This window comes from Podarcis vaucheri (genome assembly GCF_965113315.1).
Source record: "Podarcis vaucheri genome assembly, chromosome: 4".
In the NCBI taxonomy this organism is placed as follows: Eukaryota; Metazoa; Chordata; class Lepidosauria; order Squamata; family Lacertidae; genus Podarcis; species Podarcis vaucheri.
The window spans coordinates 1,908,769-1,926,418 of NC_138762.1; the positions used below are offsets into that span (position 1 = coordinate 1,908,769).

At 46.0% G+C, this 17,650-nt stretch overlaps 2 protein-coding genes and 1 long non-coding RNA gene across 5 annotated transcripts in view; 1 reads left to right on the forward strand and 2 right to left on the reverse strand.

Annotated features, from left to right (window-relative positions):
• LOC309530592 (uncharacterized protein) overlaps positions 1–13,855 on the reverse strand; it is an 88,952-nt gene extending 75,097 nt beyond the window's left edge. Inside the window, exon 1 of the mRNA XM_082219669.1 lies at positions 13,338–13,855. The gene's annotated coding sequence lies outside the window, so the exon portion shown is untranslated. The remainder of the gene's footprint in view (positions 1–13,337) is intronic.
• Positions 1–17,650, forward strand: part of LOC309530638 — a 130,714-nt gene that overhangs the window by 101,729 nt on the left and 11,335 nt on the right. The window lies entirely within an intron of this gene.
• Positions 3,731–17,650, reverse strand: part of LOC309530590 (hemoglobin subunit beta-like) — a 75,585-nt gene continuing 61,665 nt past the window's right edge. Inside the window, exon 3 of the mRNA XM_082219663.1 lies at positions 3,731–3,986. Within this exon, the coding sequence (XP_082075789.1) occupies positions 3,930–3,986 (57 nt within the window). The 3' untranslated portion in view covers positions 3,731–3,929. The remainder of the gene's footprint in view (positions 3,987–17,650) is intronic.

The window sequence follows — 17,650 nt, forward strand, 5'->3', positions numbered from 1 at the left end:
TCGTCTATTGGTATATTATGCCCTATATCTTAGCCCAATGTATCATTACTGATTTAACTTCTTCATCTTTTAAATGTCATTCCAATAGTAATTTGTACATTATAGATCATATTTTAAACTTATTGTTTAACAATTCCAATTCAAGCCTCGATTTAGTAAATCCAAATCCATTTTTTATTTAATCTTCTTTAAACATTTCATTGACTTGACGATAATGCAACCAATCTTTCACAAAAAATGTAACCTCTTCACACGGCTTTAATTTCCATTGGTTTTCCATCTCCATCATTAATTGTTCATAGGTCGCTCAATTCTTATTCATATTTATCTTTTTCACACTCATTGCCTTGAAAAGTGAGAGCCACATGGTGTTATACGTTCCAATAGATTTTTAAATCTCTCCCATACTTCTTTTTTTAATAAAAAAACACACACCATAATTTTTATTAACAGGCCAATCATATCACATTATTTCAAATCACATTAATTCCAAATTATTCAGCCAATTTTTTCAATTTTGTTGGGGGTACCCATACATCAAGCTCCGAACGAGGATCCAAACATCACTTCTATTACTGCTTTAATTAAACAGTTCTATCCAGTTCTATCCAGATAGTCTCTTTATTACTTTCTTCATCTTCTTGTTGTTGTCATATATTTCTTTCTTTGCGATCTCTGATAATCTTCGCAGGCAGGTTGGAAGCAAACATCGTCTGTGTGGGTTTTACACACTCCACCAGTCATATCTCATAGGGACAGCCGCCATTCCCCTCCTCCTTCAAAAGTTTATCTTTGGTCTGCCCTTTAGTTTCCCAGGCTTTTAAAATATCTCATAGAGGGCTCTGCCAGGTTAAGATCAAATTCCAATCATCATTCACATTCCAATAGTCTTGGTTCTCCTCCCCCCGTCTTTCTTAGATAAGCCTGTCTTGCGAGACGCCATTTTAAAACTGTGTCATAGAATTTATCCATTCTCCGATATTTACCAATCCTCTCTTCATTCATCATTAATTCATCCCACACAGTTTTTAAATTCCTGCTTGTGATTAATAAAATACGGCGATTCTTCTTTCTTTGGGGTGGAGAAAAGAAAAGTTTTTTCCTCCACCCCCCTTCTTCACTCCAGACATACCAATCTCTTAATGGCGCTTCATCGCTTGATTTATTTGTCCTCGCCCGCCGCTCCGATCCCAGAGATCCATTAATCAGCAGTCTTATCTCCCGACCTTTGCTTGATGTATGCGCTTTAGCTTCTTCCAATTATATATTTCCAATTGTATTTTCGAGCTAAAGCGAACCAGCATGCGCAGATTGGAGACAGCGTCCGGGAAGAGCCGACTTCACAGAGGGCTGGTGCCAAGTGACCGGGGCACCCCCTTCTCTCGAATCCGGGGGTGCATTATGGCCACCGCTGGCAAGGCAGTCCCCCCCATCTCCTTGGGGAGTCGGGAAGACTGCATACTTCCCATAGCAGCCTCTTAATTACCTCGTGTGGGTCGGAGAGATGTTATTGTCGGCCACCTTCCAATGCGCCACCTGGTGGCCCCCAATCTCTCCCGTACTTCATACAGTGACATACGAAACATGTCGTTTCCAAATCCTTTGTGAACTTTGACATTATCATACCATAGATATGCATAGATCTTGTCCTCAGAGAAATACTGGAAGGTATGGAGTTATGTGGGCTCTGAGCCACGCAGACAAGCAACTATGCAACCTTTGGAAGGCATCTGAAGGCAGTCCTGGACAGAGAAGCCCCAAAGGAGCGTCTCCACCCCCATCGCTCAGCCCGGACACTGTGGTCCTCCTCCAAGGGTCTCCTGGTGGTCCCCTCACTGCAAGATGTGAGGCTACAGGGAACCAGGCAGGGGGCCTTCCTGGCAGTGGGAAGAGAGCCCTCCCCCAATCCAATGGAGTGAGTGCCCCCCCAATCCAATGTCTCTCTCAGTGAGAAAGCAGGGAGCCCATGAGCCCCCCCCCCGGGGGGTGGAGAGGGGGCAGTGTTTGTGCAAGAGAAAAACAGCCTCAAGAGTAGCCCTTCTTCCCAAGGATTCTGCTTCTCATACTCAGGAGAAAGATAGGCAAACCGTGGCCAGTGTGTGGGGTGGGGGCAGCGAGGAAATCCTGACACACAAATACACCCTCATGCCCCCCATCTCTGAGAAGCCAGAGGCTCAGGAGCAGGGCAGGGACTGAGGGGGACTATGAAGAAAGACACTGGCATATGGGGAACACATATTCTGCCCCCCCACTGCTACCTGAGCAGGTAGAGCAGGAGACTTTTAATCTCAGGGTCATGAGCCCCACGTTGGGCAAAAGATTCCTGCATTGCAGGGGGTCGGACTAGATGACCCTGGGGCCCCTTCTGACTCCACCATTCTATGTTTCTATGACACCCCCATCCGTGCAGTGGGGGAGCTTCATGCTCCGGCACGGGGGGGGCAGAGAGCAGGTGGGGGGTCCGGCGCACGTCCTGGGGGCAGGGCATGCCACTTGCAGGAGCATAGTGCCCAGCCCGGGCCCGGGGGGGCAGCCAAGATGGCCCCCTACCGGGATACAACTGCCGGGGGCAATGCGCTCCCCCCGCACTCCTCTTCCTCCGCCAGTGCCTACGTGCCTCGCTAAAGTCTCCAACCTTCCTGCTCTGCTCTGTTTTAAAGTTGACCTCCTTAAGCAATGTTTTGTTGAAGATAGTTTTTTTAATATAATTGTTTTGTTCACTTTGCTGCACTAAATGTCCTCTGTATACTTAAGCTTCCTTTGTGATTTCAAAATATTGAGTTTGGGGTGGGTGGTTTGGCCTGTATGATCCTGGAGAGAGTCACTTCTCATTCCTGGACCCAGCGAGGGTTGAAATCCTTTGCTGAAGGAGCCAGACAGCTTTCTGGGCCAGCGAATAGCCTGAGGGCGCAAGGAAGGCGCTTGCTCTGTGCCCGAGGACACCTGGCTGGCAGTCAGAAGAACAAAAGCCACAGGGGGTGCGGCTGCTTCCAAGCCTGGGACAGGGAGAGAACCTCTCCTCTGCTTCGTCTGGGAGACAGGGATGTCTATCCCGGATCACAAACCCCAAAAAGACATTATTGGATGGCCGCAGATCATGCCCTTTCAATACCCTCAGAAGCTTAGGGGAAACGTGCCCCTTTCCCCCCATAGACCTCCGCCTGGGACCCCCAAAAGGCGACTTGCCAGCTTCGCTGCCCCCAAGGCGTTTTACTTTGGATCTGTTTGTTTGATGTTTCAATGAAGGTGGTAAACTCCTTTGATGTTATTATGGGTGTGAAATATGTTGGCGGGGGTGTTTATTGGGCTGATTTTGTTTTGTTTATGTGTTTTGTGCTTTTATATCGTAACTGCATACTGTGAACCCCTAAATTTAATAAACAAATAAATGGATAAAACGAAATGAATTCCTCCCTCTCCCTGCCGATTCGGAGGCAGCTCTGTCCGCGACACCCATCTGGAAAGAAACAGGGAGGGGCATTGCGGGGGGAGAGTGGCCCTTGGGGGTCTCCCTGGGTGGCCCATGTTGGTACCCCCACCCCTTATTCAGAGGGATGGATTCCAGAGGAGGGGAAGGGTCCGCATCCCCCTCTGAGTCTCTCACCCCCAATTTTTCCAGAGTAGGAAGAAGACCAGAACTGGGTGGGGAGATGACCATCGAGACGGGGGGGGGGCTTGGAACATGGGGGGGATCAGTCCGCCATGAGCATTGAGGACACAGGAAGCCAGGTCAGATTGCAGGGGGAGGATTTATTAGAGGGTCAAGCGTCACATGGGGGCAAGAAGGGGTGGCCCCCACCAAACCTGGTGGGTGGTGAGATCAGTAGGAGCTGGCCGCTTCTCCCTGGGGGTGTCTCAGTGGGACCGGCGGGCCAGCGCATGAGCCATCACCCCAACCAGCTTGTGGAAGGCATGGTGGTGAGCAGGGGTCAATTCCTGCCCGGGGGAGGGTGTGGCACGATGATGATGAGAACATTGAGCAGGAGCTGGAAGAGAAAAGAGAGGGTGACTCCTTCTGCCAGGGGGCCCATGTGTGAGTCACCCTCTCCCCACAACAGACCCCACAACACATTCAACAGATTGAGGTTGAATCCTGACAAGACAAGACAGAAGCACTGTTTAGGGTGGACTTTGCGCAGGTGGGTATGGGGAACTCCCTGATCCTGAATGAGGTAACTGTGCCCCTGAAGGACCAGGTGCGCAGCCTGGGAGTAATTTTGGACTCACAGCTGTCCATAGAAGTGCAGGTCAATTCTGTGTCAGGGCAGCTGTCTACCAGCTCCATGTGGTACGCAGGATGAGGCCCTCCCTGCCTACTGTAGGAGTGCAAATATCCAGAGTGTGGGGTCAGGTGGGATTACTATGAGGAATTATAAAATATGCATCAAGCCATTGTGTCCACTATGAATGCATTGTGTTGACTGGGTTTGATTCATTGACAATAATATCTGACCAAATCCCACAACCCTCTGCATCTCTGGCCATTTCTTCTACTGCCCATCTCTCTTGCTTGTCAAGTCACGTACACAGCCCAGTTGCTTTGCCAGGCAAGCCTCCTGGGCCATAAAGATAGTGGGCAAGCTTCTTTGAAGTAGCTTTTCTGATGTTAATCTTAGGGCCAGGAAACAGGTCTCACACAAAGGTGATAATGATCGCTGTCCTCCTGGCCAACCTTCTTCTCATGTGTATTGATTGTTTATGACCTCTGGGGTTGCTGAATACGCTCCTTTGTAGTTTTCATTCATTAACCCAAAAGTATGCATGCCTAACTAGTGTTTGTAGTTTAACTTTGTCCCTACGTGGGTTTGTTGAAATGCTCAGAAGAAATCTTACGAACACTCTGTAAAAAGTTCTTCTGTGAATAAAACGACCTGGTCCAGGGGCTGGAGGCACAGAGAGAGAGAGAGATTATTATACTCACCCTTCCCAAAGTCTTGCTGGTTCAAGCCTCTGTGTGTATTCTTATTAATCAGAGTCCAATCCTTCCTTTACTTTGGGAACGCCTCAGTGGACTGTCTGGCCAGAGTGGTGCATGCTCTGGTTATCTCCCGCTTGGACTACTGCAATGCACCTTTGAAGGTGTGCAGGATGAGACCCTCCCTGACTGTCTGTCCAGAGTGGTGCATGCTCTAGTCATCTCCCACTTGGACTACTGCAATGCACTCTATGTGGGGCTACCTTGGAAGGTGATATGGAAACTGCAACTAATCCAGAATGCGGCAGCAAGATTGGTGACTGGGAGTGGCTGCTAAGACCAGTGAGCACAATTCAAAGTTTTGGTGTTGACCTTGAAAGCCCTAAAAGGCCTCAGCCCTGCATACCCACAGGAGCGTCTCCACCCCCGTTATTCAGTTCAGACCCTGAGGTCCAGCTCTCAGGGCCTTCTGGAAGTTCCCTCACTGTGAGAGGTGAGGTTACAGGGAACCAGGCAGAGGGCCTTCTCGGTTGTAGCCCTGCCCTGTGGAATGCCCTCCCACCAGATGTCAAGGAAATAAACAACTAACTGAAATCTGAAGGCAATCCTGTAAGAAGAAATTTTTTATGTCTAATGTTTTACCATGTTTTATGTCCTATAAGCCACCCAGAGTGACACACACACACACACACACACACACACACACACACACACACACACGGCACCCCCAGTCCCCCCCCGGCAGCCCCTTGGGGCGGGGGAGCAGCCTCACCCTGAAGTTGGGGGGGTCCATGTGGAGATTGTCGCAGAGCAGTTCACGCAGCTCGGAAAAGCCTCCTTGACCTTGTGCAAAGAGGGCTGGAGAGGATCCTAATGAGAGGGAGGGCTGGAGAGGGTTCTCTATGCGACCGAAGAGCCTCTGGCACCAGGGGAAGACCACCAGCAAGCTGCAGAGAAGGAACAAAGGAAGGAAGGAAGGAAGGAAGGAAGGAAGGAAGGAAGGAAGGAAGGAAGGAAGGAGAATGGGAGAGGCACGGCTGGTTATTATCCAGGTGGAAAGAGGAGCTCCTACCTGTAACGGAAGGGGGGGGCATGTCTTCTTCACTACAATATATTTGCTCAATTTCTCTAGGACTCCATCACCCCTCCCCTGTCCTCCATAATCTCTCAAGTAATCCTGTCAAAATCACTCTGCCAAACCTTCCTCCGGGCAATGCCAGGTGACAGACTACGTGTACATGGACCATTGTCTTCTCAGGATGTGCTTATCTGCGCATATCTCCAGCTCTGCATATTTCCCCCCTCCCTCCTCCATATCTCCAGCCCTCTGCATATTCCCCCTCCCTCCTCCATATCTCCAGCCCTCTGCATATTTCCCCCTCCCTCCTCCACATGTTAATCTGTGTAACCCAACCTCTCCTTAATGTATTCATGATGTAACTGGGATGTATTTTGCACTGTATTCTGGGACATGGAGGGAGTTTCAAAAGTTCATGTCACCCCTTTCTCGCGGTTCAATCTCGCCTTGAACCTGTTGCGCAATAAACTTGGATCTTCTGCAGTTTGCTCCTGCGTCCGGCTGAGCTCATTTTCTTCCGCAGGGACCCACGGACTTAGTCCGATGAGCTGGGTGGCAGAGTAACCCCGCACCCAGATTTTAGCCGTAACAGTTGGCGCCCAACGTGGGGCTTGCGGTTCTCCCGAGCTGCTGACTGGGGGCCCCGAAATCTTCAGCCGGCTCCGGGCCATTTTGCCTGGGAAGATCCTTTTGGACCCCCAGCCATCTTCCGGGCGGTAATCGAAAGCCCTAGGAGTTCAGCCGGGGAGCAAAAGAGGGATCCAGCCGGCTTATTCATCGATCCCGGGATCATCATAGAAGACGCGTGAGTATAAGGAAAAAGGAAAATCCAGTGCACTGGTGGGAAGGGGGTGGAATCTCCTGGCAACTGAATTCTCTGCCCTCCTCTCTATCGCTCCTTCTTGCCTTTCTCTTGGTCCGGTTAGTGAGAGAGACCGTGGACCGCTGCTCAACCCGAAAGGGGGGTTGTGAGCTCTATCTCTTTTCCTTAAAATCTCCAGCCAGCCGCACCAATTGGGAGTCCGAAAGTAAGACGGTGAGACCCGGCTTGGAAAGACAGCCGACTTTCCGCAACGGGCATCCCAGTTGAAAGCAAGGGGTTGGAGCTCTCTTTCCGAACTTCCCGAGCGCCCTTACGGAGGGGGCAGGAAGGGGTCTGGCTTTCTATCCCAATCCCAGCCGCACTGCTCGGTGCCACGTAACCGTGTGTGAGCCCGCTTCCAAAAGCAAGGGGGATTTTCAGTTCGAAATTCTATCCAGGGACCACCCGATCTGGCACCGCATGGCGCGGGCGTCCAGTAGGGCCCCTTTTCCTGAGATGTGACGATAGGTAGGAGGTTGCCAGGAGGGATAGCCCATGAGGAATTGGGCAGGACTGGCAGAGTGGAAAGAGACCCCAGGTTATAGGAAATAAGGAAATAAGGAAATAAGGAAATAAGGAAATAGGAAATGGAACGCAAGGAACCGGATAGCTAGAGTTCTCTAAAACCCACTAAGGAAGTTGCCAGGCAACTAGAAGCCCCTTCTCCTCTTTACTATACGTCCCTGTACTAAGCATACCAAACCCCTAGACATACCAATCCTAATCAACCCCTCCTTTTTCCCCTTCTCTATCCCAGACACCCCCCCAAAAAAAGGAAAAAGGAAAAAAAAAAAAAGAGCAACAACAGCAACGCATGCATCTATAAAGGGGTACCCAGTCAACCAAGCGTTGTGAGCCCTACCAGTCTGATTACCTGGTGGTGTGTTTGAAGAGGCAAGGAGGCTCATAAAACCATGTGGGACCTTCCTACTAATTTCACTTAATGAAGCCAAAGGTAGTGGCCCATCTCCTTGCAATAACCAACTAAAGGATGAGAATATATATGTTTACATGTTGTCTGTTATGTGTGTTGTCTGTTAATACATATATGAGAAGATGTATGTTTACATGTTGTCTGTTATGTGTGTTGTCTGTTCCTTCTGTCTCTGGCAGACTGCCTTTCTTAAGTGTGCATAGTTTAAACTGCAAGCTTGCTTCAAAATTTAAATCTAAGGAAGCCATGCTGGATCTTAGCAGTCCTAAATAAGAGAAAATGAGAATGAAGTGTGCAAATGTTTACCCCACCTCTTGCTTTGCCCCAACTTTTGAGATTGTGAGTCTACAGTCTTATTTTGGAAGGTGCTGATAACCTAATGTTTCTGCTGCAAAAGCCTAGCTGAGCCAACTGCTCTCTCAAGCTAAAATGCAGTGTATGTACTTCATTAAGCATATGCCTATGAAAGTATGGTGTTCCTTCTAAGAAAAAATATTTGAGTCCAGTTTTAATTTTGATTTGGTTGGACAGAAGAGTTATTGTAAGGCTCCTGATATCAGTCTCTATAAGACTTCATGGCCTCTTTTGTTAGAAAATGTCCCCCTCCCCCTTGTTTCACTCTGCCTCTTTCAGTTGTTTTCTCCCTTCTTACTTCTGTGCCAGGTAAATTTACTCCCGAGTAAGCTTCCTTTAAAGGAAACTGCAAAACGGGGGGCATAGATTAGGCTTACTATTCCTCTGCAAGTTCAGGAAAAATTGTTCACTCTTGTATTCCTTTTAAATCAAATCTATGGCTGTTTAAACTATGCTTTATAAGAGATCCTCTCCCTATCTTAGGAAAAATGTTCACTTCAGTCTTTAAAGATAATTTATCTAGGAACTTTCACTCTTTAGTCTAAGGAAGTAAACTCTCACTCAAACTAGCTTCAAGATCTGCTAAAAGGTTCTGTATAGAATTGGGTACTTTTATTTTCCTCTTCCTTAGTACATGATAGGCGCATGGCTTGTGACCTCTTCTCCAGTTGTGTCTGTGTACATAAGTATGTGTGTGTTTCTGGTAGTACAAATCTTGCTATGAACCCTGTATTTTAGGGTTGGACTAGATGACCCCAGGGTCCCCTTTCAACTCTCCCAATTTGTGGCTGTGTGGAAGGCTATGTGTCTGCAAGCATTGGAGGGTAACTCTTAAATTCTGGTGTGGTAATGGAGTTAAAATTCAGCCTAGCTTTGCTCTTTAGTTTTAAAAGGTGAGAGGTGAAGCCCAACTGGTAATATCAAGCATTTGAGTGATTACAGTGTTTATCATTTTGTCTACTATTTAAAAATCAGACTTAGAAGTCTACTCAAAGTTTAAGCACATACAAATGAATAATCAAGTAGAATTAGCCTTGACCATTCCTGTAAATAAAGGGCAGGAAATAATAATATTAATAATAATAATAATATTTTTTTTGTCTGCAAATGGTTAGGCTGAAATGGCTGAGAATGTTAAAAAAAATAATCCTATGAATTCTGACCCTCTGGCCATTTTCCCCATATATAAGGGCGTGGCATTGTTCTGCGAATAGCCAGAGGGATATTAGCCCTTTCCTGTACATAAAGGAAGCAGTCTCGTTTGCTTGGGCTGAAATTGCTAGCTTTGGTGAATACTTAAATTGCTGAGTTTCTCTTTTTTGTTTAAAATCAAACCCTGTTTTCAAAATCTACTCCTTACCCTTCCTTTCCCTTATTCAAATGGTAATTTAGCCAAAGGATGCAACATTTTCAATAGTATAAAAGGTTTGCTGAGACATGAACTCTGCACATGCACAGAGGCTAGATCAGCTAAAGAAGAGAGAGAGGGGGGGAAGGGGGGAACTGTAAAGGGGGGAGAGGAGGTTTCTTCGAGAACTGCAGAGAGAAATTTATCCAAATGCAGAAACTTGGAACCATTGAGGGAAATCACCCTTAATGTGTCCTTGCTCCAGGGGCTACATAAGACAAAAGGGTTCAAACAAACAAACAAACAAAAACAACAACTAGCCCATCAAAAGTCAAGAGCTTTCCAAGTTCCAAATCTTAACATGCCAAATTCTTTTCACAGGTAAATATCAAAGCATTTCCCCCCTCAATGGGAATTTTAGGAACAGCATTTCCTGACAAGCTTCTCACATGAAATAATTTTCCCTTTTAACAGGATATGTGAACCCCGATAACAAAGTGTTTGTCCCTTTCTGTGAAACAAGTCTGAATCCCTGCTATATTAGTAACTCCCATCTCTTTGTGGCCTTGACACTTTTTTTTTTAAGTTACAAATAATCTGTTTTCATTTATTTAATCCGTTTCTCCATGATGTCTATGAAGTTAATCGAAGCACAACCAAACATTGTTTGTGGAATGGTATTTGTTTACCTTTTCGCCTGAGCATTTCTTATTAATTCTGTCATTTTGGCTAGTGCAAGGTACCTGCACAACTTTAAATTGCCATTCATTTTTCTTGGTATTAACTCATTTCCCAGTATTCCGCTATTAACATTACAGCTGATGTTAAAAATGCCAAAACAGATTACTTCAGGTTACTTTAAGTTTCTTATTAATTGCGTGTCTTAGCATTTATTTATTTTTGGTTCATCATAGGTAATTTTGTGTGTGTGTTTTCTACTTTGGGGACATGTTCATCACATGTTGAAAGTCAGTTTCATGAAGTTCTTTTATCAGATAGCACATGGTGAATTTAAAGTTTTTTCCCCATGGTTTTCCCATTTTTTTCAGTCTAGTAGTAATCTCCGTGGTTTTGATAACATATTTAATAATAATTCTTTTCTAAATCTGATGTCTTTGTGTCAAGTTTGTTTTCATCTGACTGGTAATCTAATTTTTTGCTTTCTTTTGTATTTTTTAACCTTTGTATTCTTTACAGTTCCTCTTTCTATACATGTGGAGTAATTTTTATTTTATAATATGAAAAGAACAACAACAACAAAAACTAAGTGAAGGAAAGCAAACAAACTTAGCAGATAATAACAGTAATTATGTGGAAATGTGATAATAATATTGAAATGAATAAAATGCTTAATGTGCTAAGATTGTTATTATTTGCAGCTTCCCATGGAAACTGGAGGACATCCTTTTTGCCTTTTCCCCTTCCTTGTCTAACTGTGTTTTTTAAGTCCCCAAAACCCTGCCCCCTTACAGGATATCACTTCTACAGATGTGCAATGATGAAAAGCAGCAACAACCCCTCAACTCAGCCATCACAAGACCTGCAACACCAGAGTTTTCAAAGTGCCCACAGCTATCTCTTTCAAAGGATATAGACGGGGGAGTGGGGCTGACAAAGGGGGGGGGGAGTTGAATTGCAAGGACATTTTCTCACTTTTGAACCTTAAGACTGTGCTCCAGGATTCAAAAGATACATACGTAAAAGATCACAATTGTGTCAAGATATGCAACTGATATTTAATTAGTTTGTTTTGTATTAAGTGTTATTATGTAGGAATGTTGAAATGTGTCTGACAGTGTGTTATTTCCACAAGGGGGGGTATTTTTGTGTGTAATTTTTATGTTTAATGTCTTATTGCTTGCACACCAATTCTCATGCATTTTATACTTTCTAATAGCTCACACTATTGTGTAGTCCAATGTTTAGATAACCACATTTCCTTGTCCCACCTGGCACTCTGCAGAGTCCAACCTTCCCTACCTATTTATTTATGTATTTAATGTTTTTCTATACATGAAGTTCCCAGATTTTTACTATTTCTTTCTTTCTGTTCCAGAAAACTATTTCAAATCTTTCTACGACTTCTCTGCATCTCTTGCAGATTCAGTACTGTCTTCAAGTAGCAATTGTTCTGTATATATTTACTTATTAATCTTGGGTTTCCCGTATAGCTGTGAAATTAATCTAACCACAACCAAGTATTATTATCGAAACCATATTTTATCAGGTAGATTTGAAGCAACGCTCCTTATTATTATTTGAGATGTTTGATTAGGATGCCAGATGAAATTGGGTGTAGATGATGTCCTAAATTTTATTTATTTATTTGAGGACACGACTACCATATGTTATATTATTATTGATAACAAAAAATGTGTATATGCCTTGATGTAGCAAGAATGGTCCCTTATAGAGTTAAATTGACTCATTTGGACAAATGCCCCCTTAAAGAATGGCTTTGGTTTTAACATATTGATTTTGAAAAGTTGAGAACCACGGGGCAAGATAAATTCAAATTGGACTCTACTGGAATTGGGCACGTGTATCCAGGCTGCAATTAGCTTTTTGGTCCTTTAAGTGCAAGTGGACAACTTTCCATGAGTGCGAGACCAGAGCCTGCAATAATGAAAAATCCCATAGCTAAAGGCCAAGGCGAAGACCTCTCCCTCACGAGAGGTCCAAACCTGTGCCAGCTATGGTGAATGCCAGGCGACATGGTAAATTGAAAGCCCTGAGGGGATTCAACAGACAGGATGTGTTGCTGTAGCACTATGTCAGTGTGAGACCACAGAAGAGCTAGCTTGGCACCTGAAAACACAAAAACGGTGGGGCTAAAAAAAAAAAGCAAACTGCATTTTTTTTCAGTCAGTAGTAGACCTTCCTGCTAAAATGTAAGGCATACACCACTATTGAAAATGTTTCTCCCAAGAGCTAGGGTGCCACAAGTAATTTAGTAACAAAATACAACAGATGTTCTTTTATATAATACCCTATATGCAGCTACCTGCACTGCTATACTTGCAAATGACCGTAAGAGGCATGGCTTGCAAGTCCCTTTCAGGTTTGCATAAAGCCACACATCCCATTCACCGAGATTTAGGGTGCGGAGAAAAGATTTGCAAGTTCTTACAGAACTTTAATGCAAATCTATCTCCGAATGGGGGACTGTTACGGAAGGGGGGGGGCATGTCTTCTTCACTACAATATATTTGCTCAATTTCTCTAGGACTCCATCACCCCTCCCCTGTCCTCCATAATCTCTCAAGTAATCCTGTCAAAATCACTCTGCCAAACCTTCCTCCGGGCAATGCCAGGTGACAGACTACGTGTACATGGACCATTGTCTTCTCAGGATGTGCTTATCTGAGCATATCTCCAGCTCTGCATATTTCCCCCCTCCCTCCTCCATATCTCCAGCCCTCTGCATATTCCCCCTCCCGCCTCCATATCTCCAGCCCTCTGCATATTTCCCCCCTCCCTCCTCCACATGTTAATCTGTGTAACCCAACCTCTCCTTAATGTATTCATGATGTAACTGGGATGTATTTTGCACTGTATTCTGGGACATGGAGGGAGTTTCAAAAGTTCATGTCACCCCTTTCTCGCTGTTCAATCTCGCCTTGAACCTGTTGCGCAATAAACTTGGATCTTCTGCAGTTTGCTCCTGCGTCCGGCTGAGCTCATTTTCTTCCGCAGGGACCCACGGACTTAGTCCGATGAGCTGGGTGGCAGAGTAACCCCGCACCCAGATTTTAGCCGTAACATACCCAACCTGCCTAGAGAGGCAACCACCCCTGGACTTACTCACCAAGGGAATCCCCACCCAAGGCTGGCTGTGGGCTGGGAGCTTCTCTCGGCTGCTGGAGAAAACCTTCTGGGCTGAGCTGGAGCTCCTTCCAGGGCTGGAGCCTTTTAGACCCTGTGCCAAAGCTCCTCCTCCCAGATTTACAGAAGCCGTCCTGGTTTCTGATTTGATCTAAGAATGTCCTGCTTTTCCTGAAGACATGCCTATTTTCCTCTGAGAAATCCTGGAGGGTATGGAGTAATGCCACGCCTGTGCCAAGGAGACAAGCAAGTATAAAGGCTTTAGAAGACATCTGAAGGCAGCCCCAAAGGAGAGGGTTGAAATCCTTTGCTGAAGGAGCCAGGCAGCTTTCTGGGCCAGCGAATGGCCTGAGGGTGCAAGGAAGGCGCTTGCTCTGCACCCGAGGACACCTGGCTGGCAGTCAGAAGGACAAAAGCCACAGGGGGAGCGGCTGCTTCCAAGCCTGGGACGGGGAGAGAACCTCGCCTCTGCTTTGTCTGGGAGACAGAGATTTCCATTCCGGCTCACAAAGACAGTATCGGACGGCCGCAGATCATGCCCTTTTGATACCCACACAAGGTACCTGCCCCCCCCCCAATGTTCTTTTTTTGAGGGGAGATCGCATTGTGACATGAGAGCAGGGGCCCCCAAATGACTGCCATGCTGACATAGGGAAAAATGAGATGTCCTGTTTGTTCTGGCACAGTTGAGGGGATATGCTCTGAGCCACTGAGTGCCTGTGACTGGGGGAGGGGAGAGCAAAGCACCGGAGGGGGGCTGGGGGGGGGCTTCCGTTGTACATCTGGTTCCCGCCACAGAGACAAGCAACTATACAAGAAGATGAAAGGGAGAGGCACGGAGGGTTATGGAGTAATGCCGCCCCTGAGCCAAGGAGACAATCAACTATACAACTTTTAAAGGACACATGAAGTCAGCCCTGGATAGGGAAGCCACGAAGGAGCGTCTCCACCCCATCGCTCAGCCTGGACACTGAGGTCCTCCTCCTCCGGTGATTCAGCTACAGGGCACCAGGCAAAGGGCCTTCTTGTCAGTGGCTCCCTCCCTGTGGAAAGACGTCAGATGTCAACCTGGGTGGCCTGAAAGATGGACTAGACAGATTCATGGAGGAGAAGCTCTGATGGCTCCTAGTCCGGCTGGCTTTTCTCTCCCTCCACCATCAGAGACAGCGATGTTTCTGAATCCCACTTGCAGGAAACGGCATCAAGGGAGAGGCTCTGGGGCTCCAATCCTGCTTGCCCATTGGGGTCCATAGTTGGCCATTGGGAGAAGAGGATCCTGGACTCAATGGGTCCCCTTTGGCCTGACCCAGAAGGCTCTGACTTTTCTCATTCCCAAGGAACCTTGGGAAATGGAGTTCTGTGAGGGAGCACTAGGAATTTCCAAGAGAACTTTCAGCAGACATTCTAGACCTTCAAGTCCCCAGAATTCTGCAATGGTTTGTTCAACTATTCTCTTGCCAATAAAACTTGCTTGTGTGTATTTGCCCAGACTGATTCAGGTGACATTTCAAGGGGTGCAGAATCATCTGATAAACACCTGCCTGGGACCTTAACTTTTCTGGCTGTACGACTTTGTTTCACTTTAATAGTCAACATATCCTTCTTCGCTCCTGCCATCTTTTGTACACCTCATCTGCTTCAAAGCCCATATTTCGAACGAAGCTCTTGCTCAGGGATGGGGAACCAGAGGTCTTCCGGATGCGGTCTGACTCTGCTTCCCATTGGCAGGCAGTGGGCTCCCAATCCCTGCCCTTGTTTAACCTCCCTGTCTTCCTACCTTTGCCGCTTCCAACTCTCCCTCTGCTGTTCTCTCCCCACGCTGTCAAACCTGAATGTGAGCTCCCTGGGACAGAGTCCTGTCCTACATTCCAATTGATAAATGGTGAAATAATCATCATCATCTGTAAGTGCAATTAATTATCCTCAATGGGCTCAATTATCCTCAAGCGATTGCATCTCTGTTTGCAATGCTTTCTTGGGCCCTGGCACAGATCAGGGCATGTGGCCAGGATTGCCCAGGGCCACCCCTGTCATTGGGAGTGAGGTGGCTGCTTCAGGTGCAGATGCTGGGCTGGAGGACACAGGGGTGAGGCATCGTAGGACAAACACAGCCTGCCACCCCCAAGCTGGCTTGCTGCCTTCAGATGCAGGACAGAACATTGTCCCATCTCCAGCACTGAAGAAAGAGATTGAGCTTCCAGCTGAATCACAGGAGCTGCAGTTTGTTAAGAATTGTGGCTCTTTGAGGGGGTAAACTACACTTCCCAGCAGTCTTTGGGGGAAATCATGTGCTTTCACTGTACGTTGAGTACAGAGCCTGAGAAGATTTGGGTTTCCCCATCCTTGCTGAGGGTGGGGACAAAACCCATCACCCTCATGCCCTGGCTGACCACCATCAGTGACAGAGCACTGGGCTAAATGGAGCTTGGTCCAATCGGACAGGGCAGTTTCAAATTTCCCAGGAACTCGCCCTAAAGCCCTGCCAGAGGTATCTATAATTCTGTGATGGGAGTTACCTGTGAATAATACTCATCAAATTCAAGAAGACACCCCTCTAGCTAGACACGTCGAGAACTGCGCTGTTACTTGTTGCCCTTAAATCCAATTTTTATTGGCCATGATTAACTTGATTTTGATGAGTTCTAAGCTCAACAAACTTAGTTTGGATTCCATTGTATGTTCTTATCTGTCGAATGGGAATAAAAGGGGCTTCCTTTGAAGGGTAGCTGTGAAGTGATGCCAGGGGGATACTATTAGAATGGGAGACGAAAGATGAAGAGGTAATATCACTTATGATTAAATGGGCACAAGATGTAGGTCACAACATTATGATGGAAGATTGGGTTAAATTATGGAAAACTGACTTAAAATTTACAGATTGTTCCCTATTGAAGGAGAATTACATGAAAATGATGTACAGATGGTACACGACAGCAGTGCAGTTAGGGAAAATGTACAAAACTAGTTCAAATATATGTTGGAAGTGTAAGGAAAAGGAGGCGACATTTTATCATATGTGGTGGGATAGTAATGGAATTTCAAAAAAATTGGGAAATGATATACAACGAATTGAAGAAAATGTTCCATTTAACGTTAAAAAAAACCTGTTAAAAAACCTGAAGCATTTTTCTTAGGGATTGTAGGGAAAGATATGAAAAAAAGCTGAAAAACATCTTCATGTATGTGACAACAGCAGGAAGAGTTCTAATCGCACAAGGATGGAAGACTGAAGAAACCCCAACTAAAGAATCATGGCAAGAAAAATTGACGGACTATGCAGAACTGGCAAAACTGACATATAAGCTATGGGACAAGGATAACTTTAACGATGAATGGGAACCCAAAGTATGTGAAGAGTTCTACTTCGTTCATTGAGTTTCCGAACTCTGGATCTCTGATGAGCTGACGGATCTGAGGACCTTCAATGATGCCAGCTTTCAACTTCTCCATGGTCAATCCTGGAAAAGCCTGGCACAAGTAAGTGAAGCAGTCACCATCCTTGTCCAGAGCCTTGGTGAACTGCTTGATTAAGCCAAGCTTGATGTGCAGCGGTGGGAAGAGTATTCTGTCTCTGTCCACCAGAGGGTCGTTGATGACGTTCCTTTCTTTGCAAGGCACCAATTCCTCCCGCACAGGCCAGTCCTTCTTTGTGTAATGCTGAGCACGGTCCCTACTATCCCACATGCACAGAAAACATGGGTACTTGGTGAAGCCAGACTGTTGTCCCAACAAAAAGTTCACAATCTTCAGGTCAACACAAATAAACCACTTATGCTGATCATAAACAATTTTCTCCAGCACATACTTCACCACTTCATAGTTCTCCTTCAGTGTAGACGAGTGAGCCAGGGGTATAGAGGCAAACAGGTTGCCGTTGTGTAGCAGAACACATTTCAGTGATCGCTTGCTGCTGTCAATGAACAGTCTTCAATCTTTGGGTTCGTACTGTGGCACTCCAAGCTTGAGCAGAAGCTGTGCAATATCTGCACAGTACACCAAGTCCTTCTCTTCCAAGAAAAAACGGAGGTACTCTTGATGCCTGTTGCGCAAGAAGCTGATGCAAGCACTGTCAGAGAGGAGGTTTTTCCCCTTCAAATTAGTCATAGGTTGGCACATGCGCGGGTGGAGTTTCCGATAAACTTCGTGGGGCGGCTGCCCCATTAACTTAGTTTTGATCCCCCAACTTTATGCTTTGCCGCACCAATTTATGGAAGATTTCGAGGTTTTATGACTTCAAACTGATCCCTTTTCGACATAATCACCCAGAACTAACGGACCTGAATACTTCTTCTCATTAAAATAATAATTTCCAATCAAAACAGTTATTCGACATG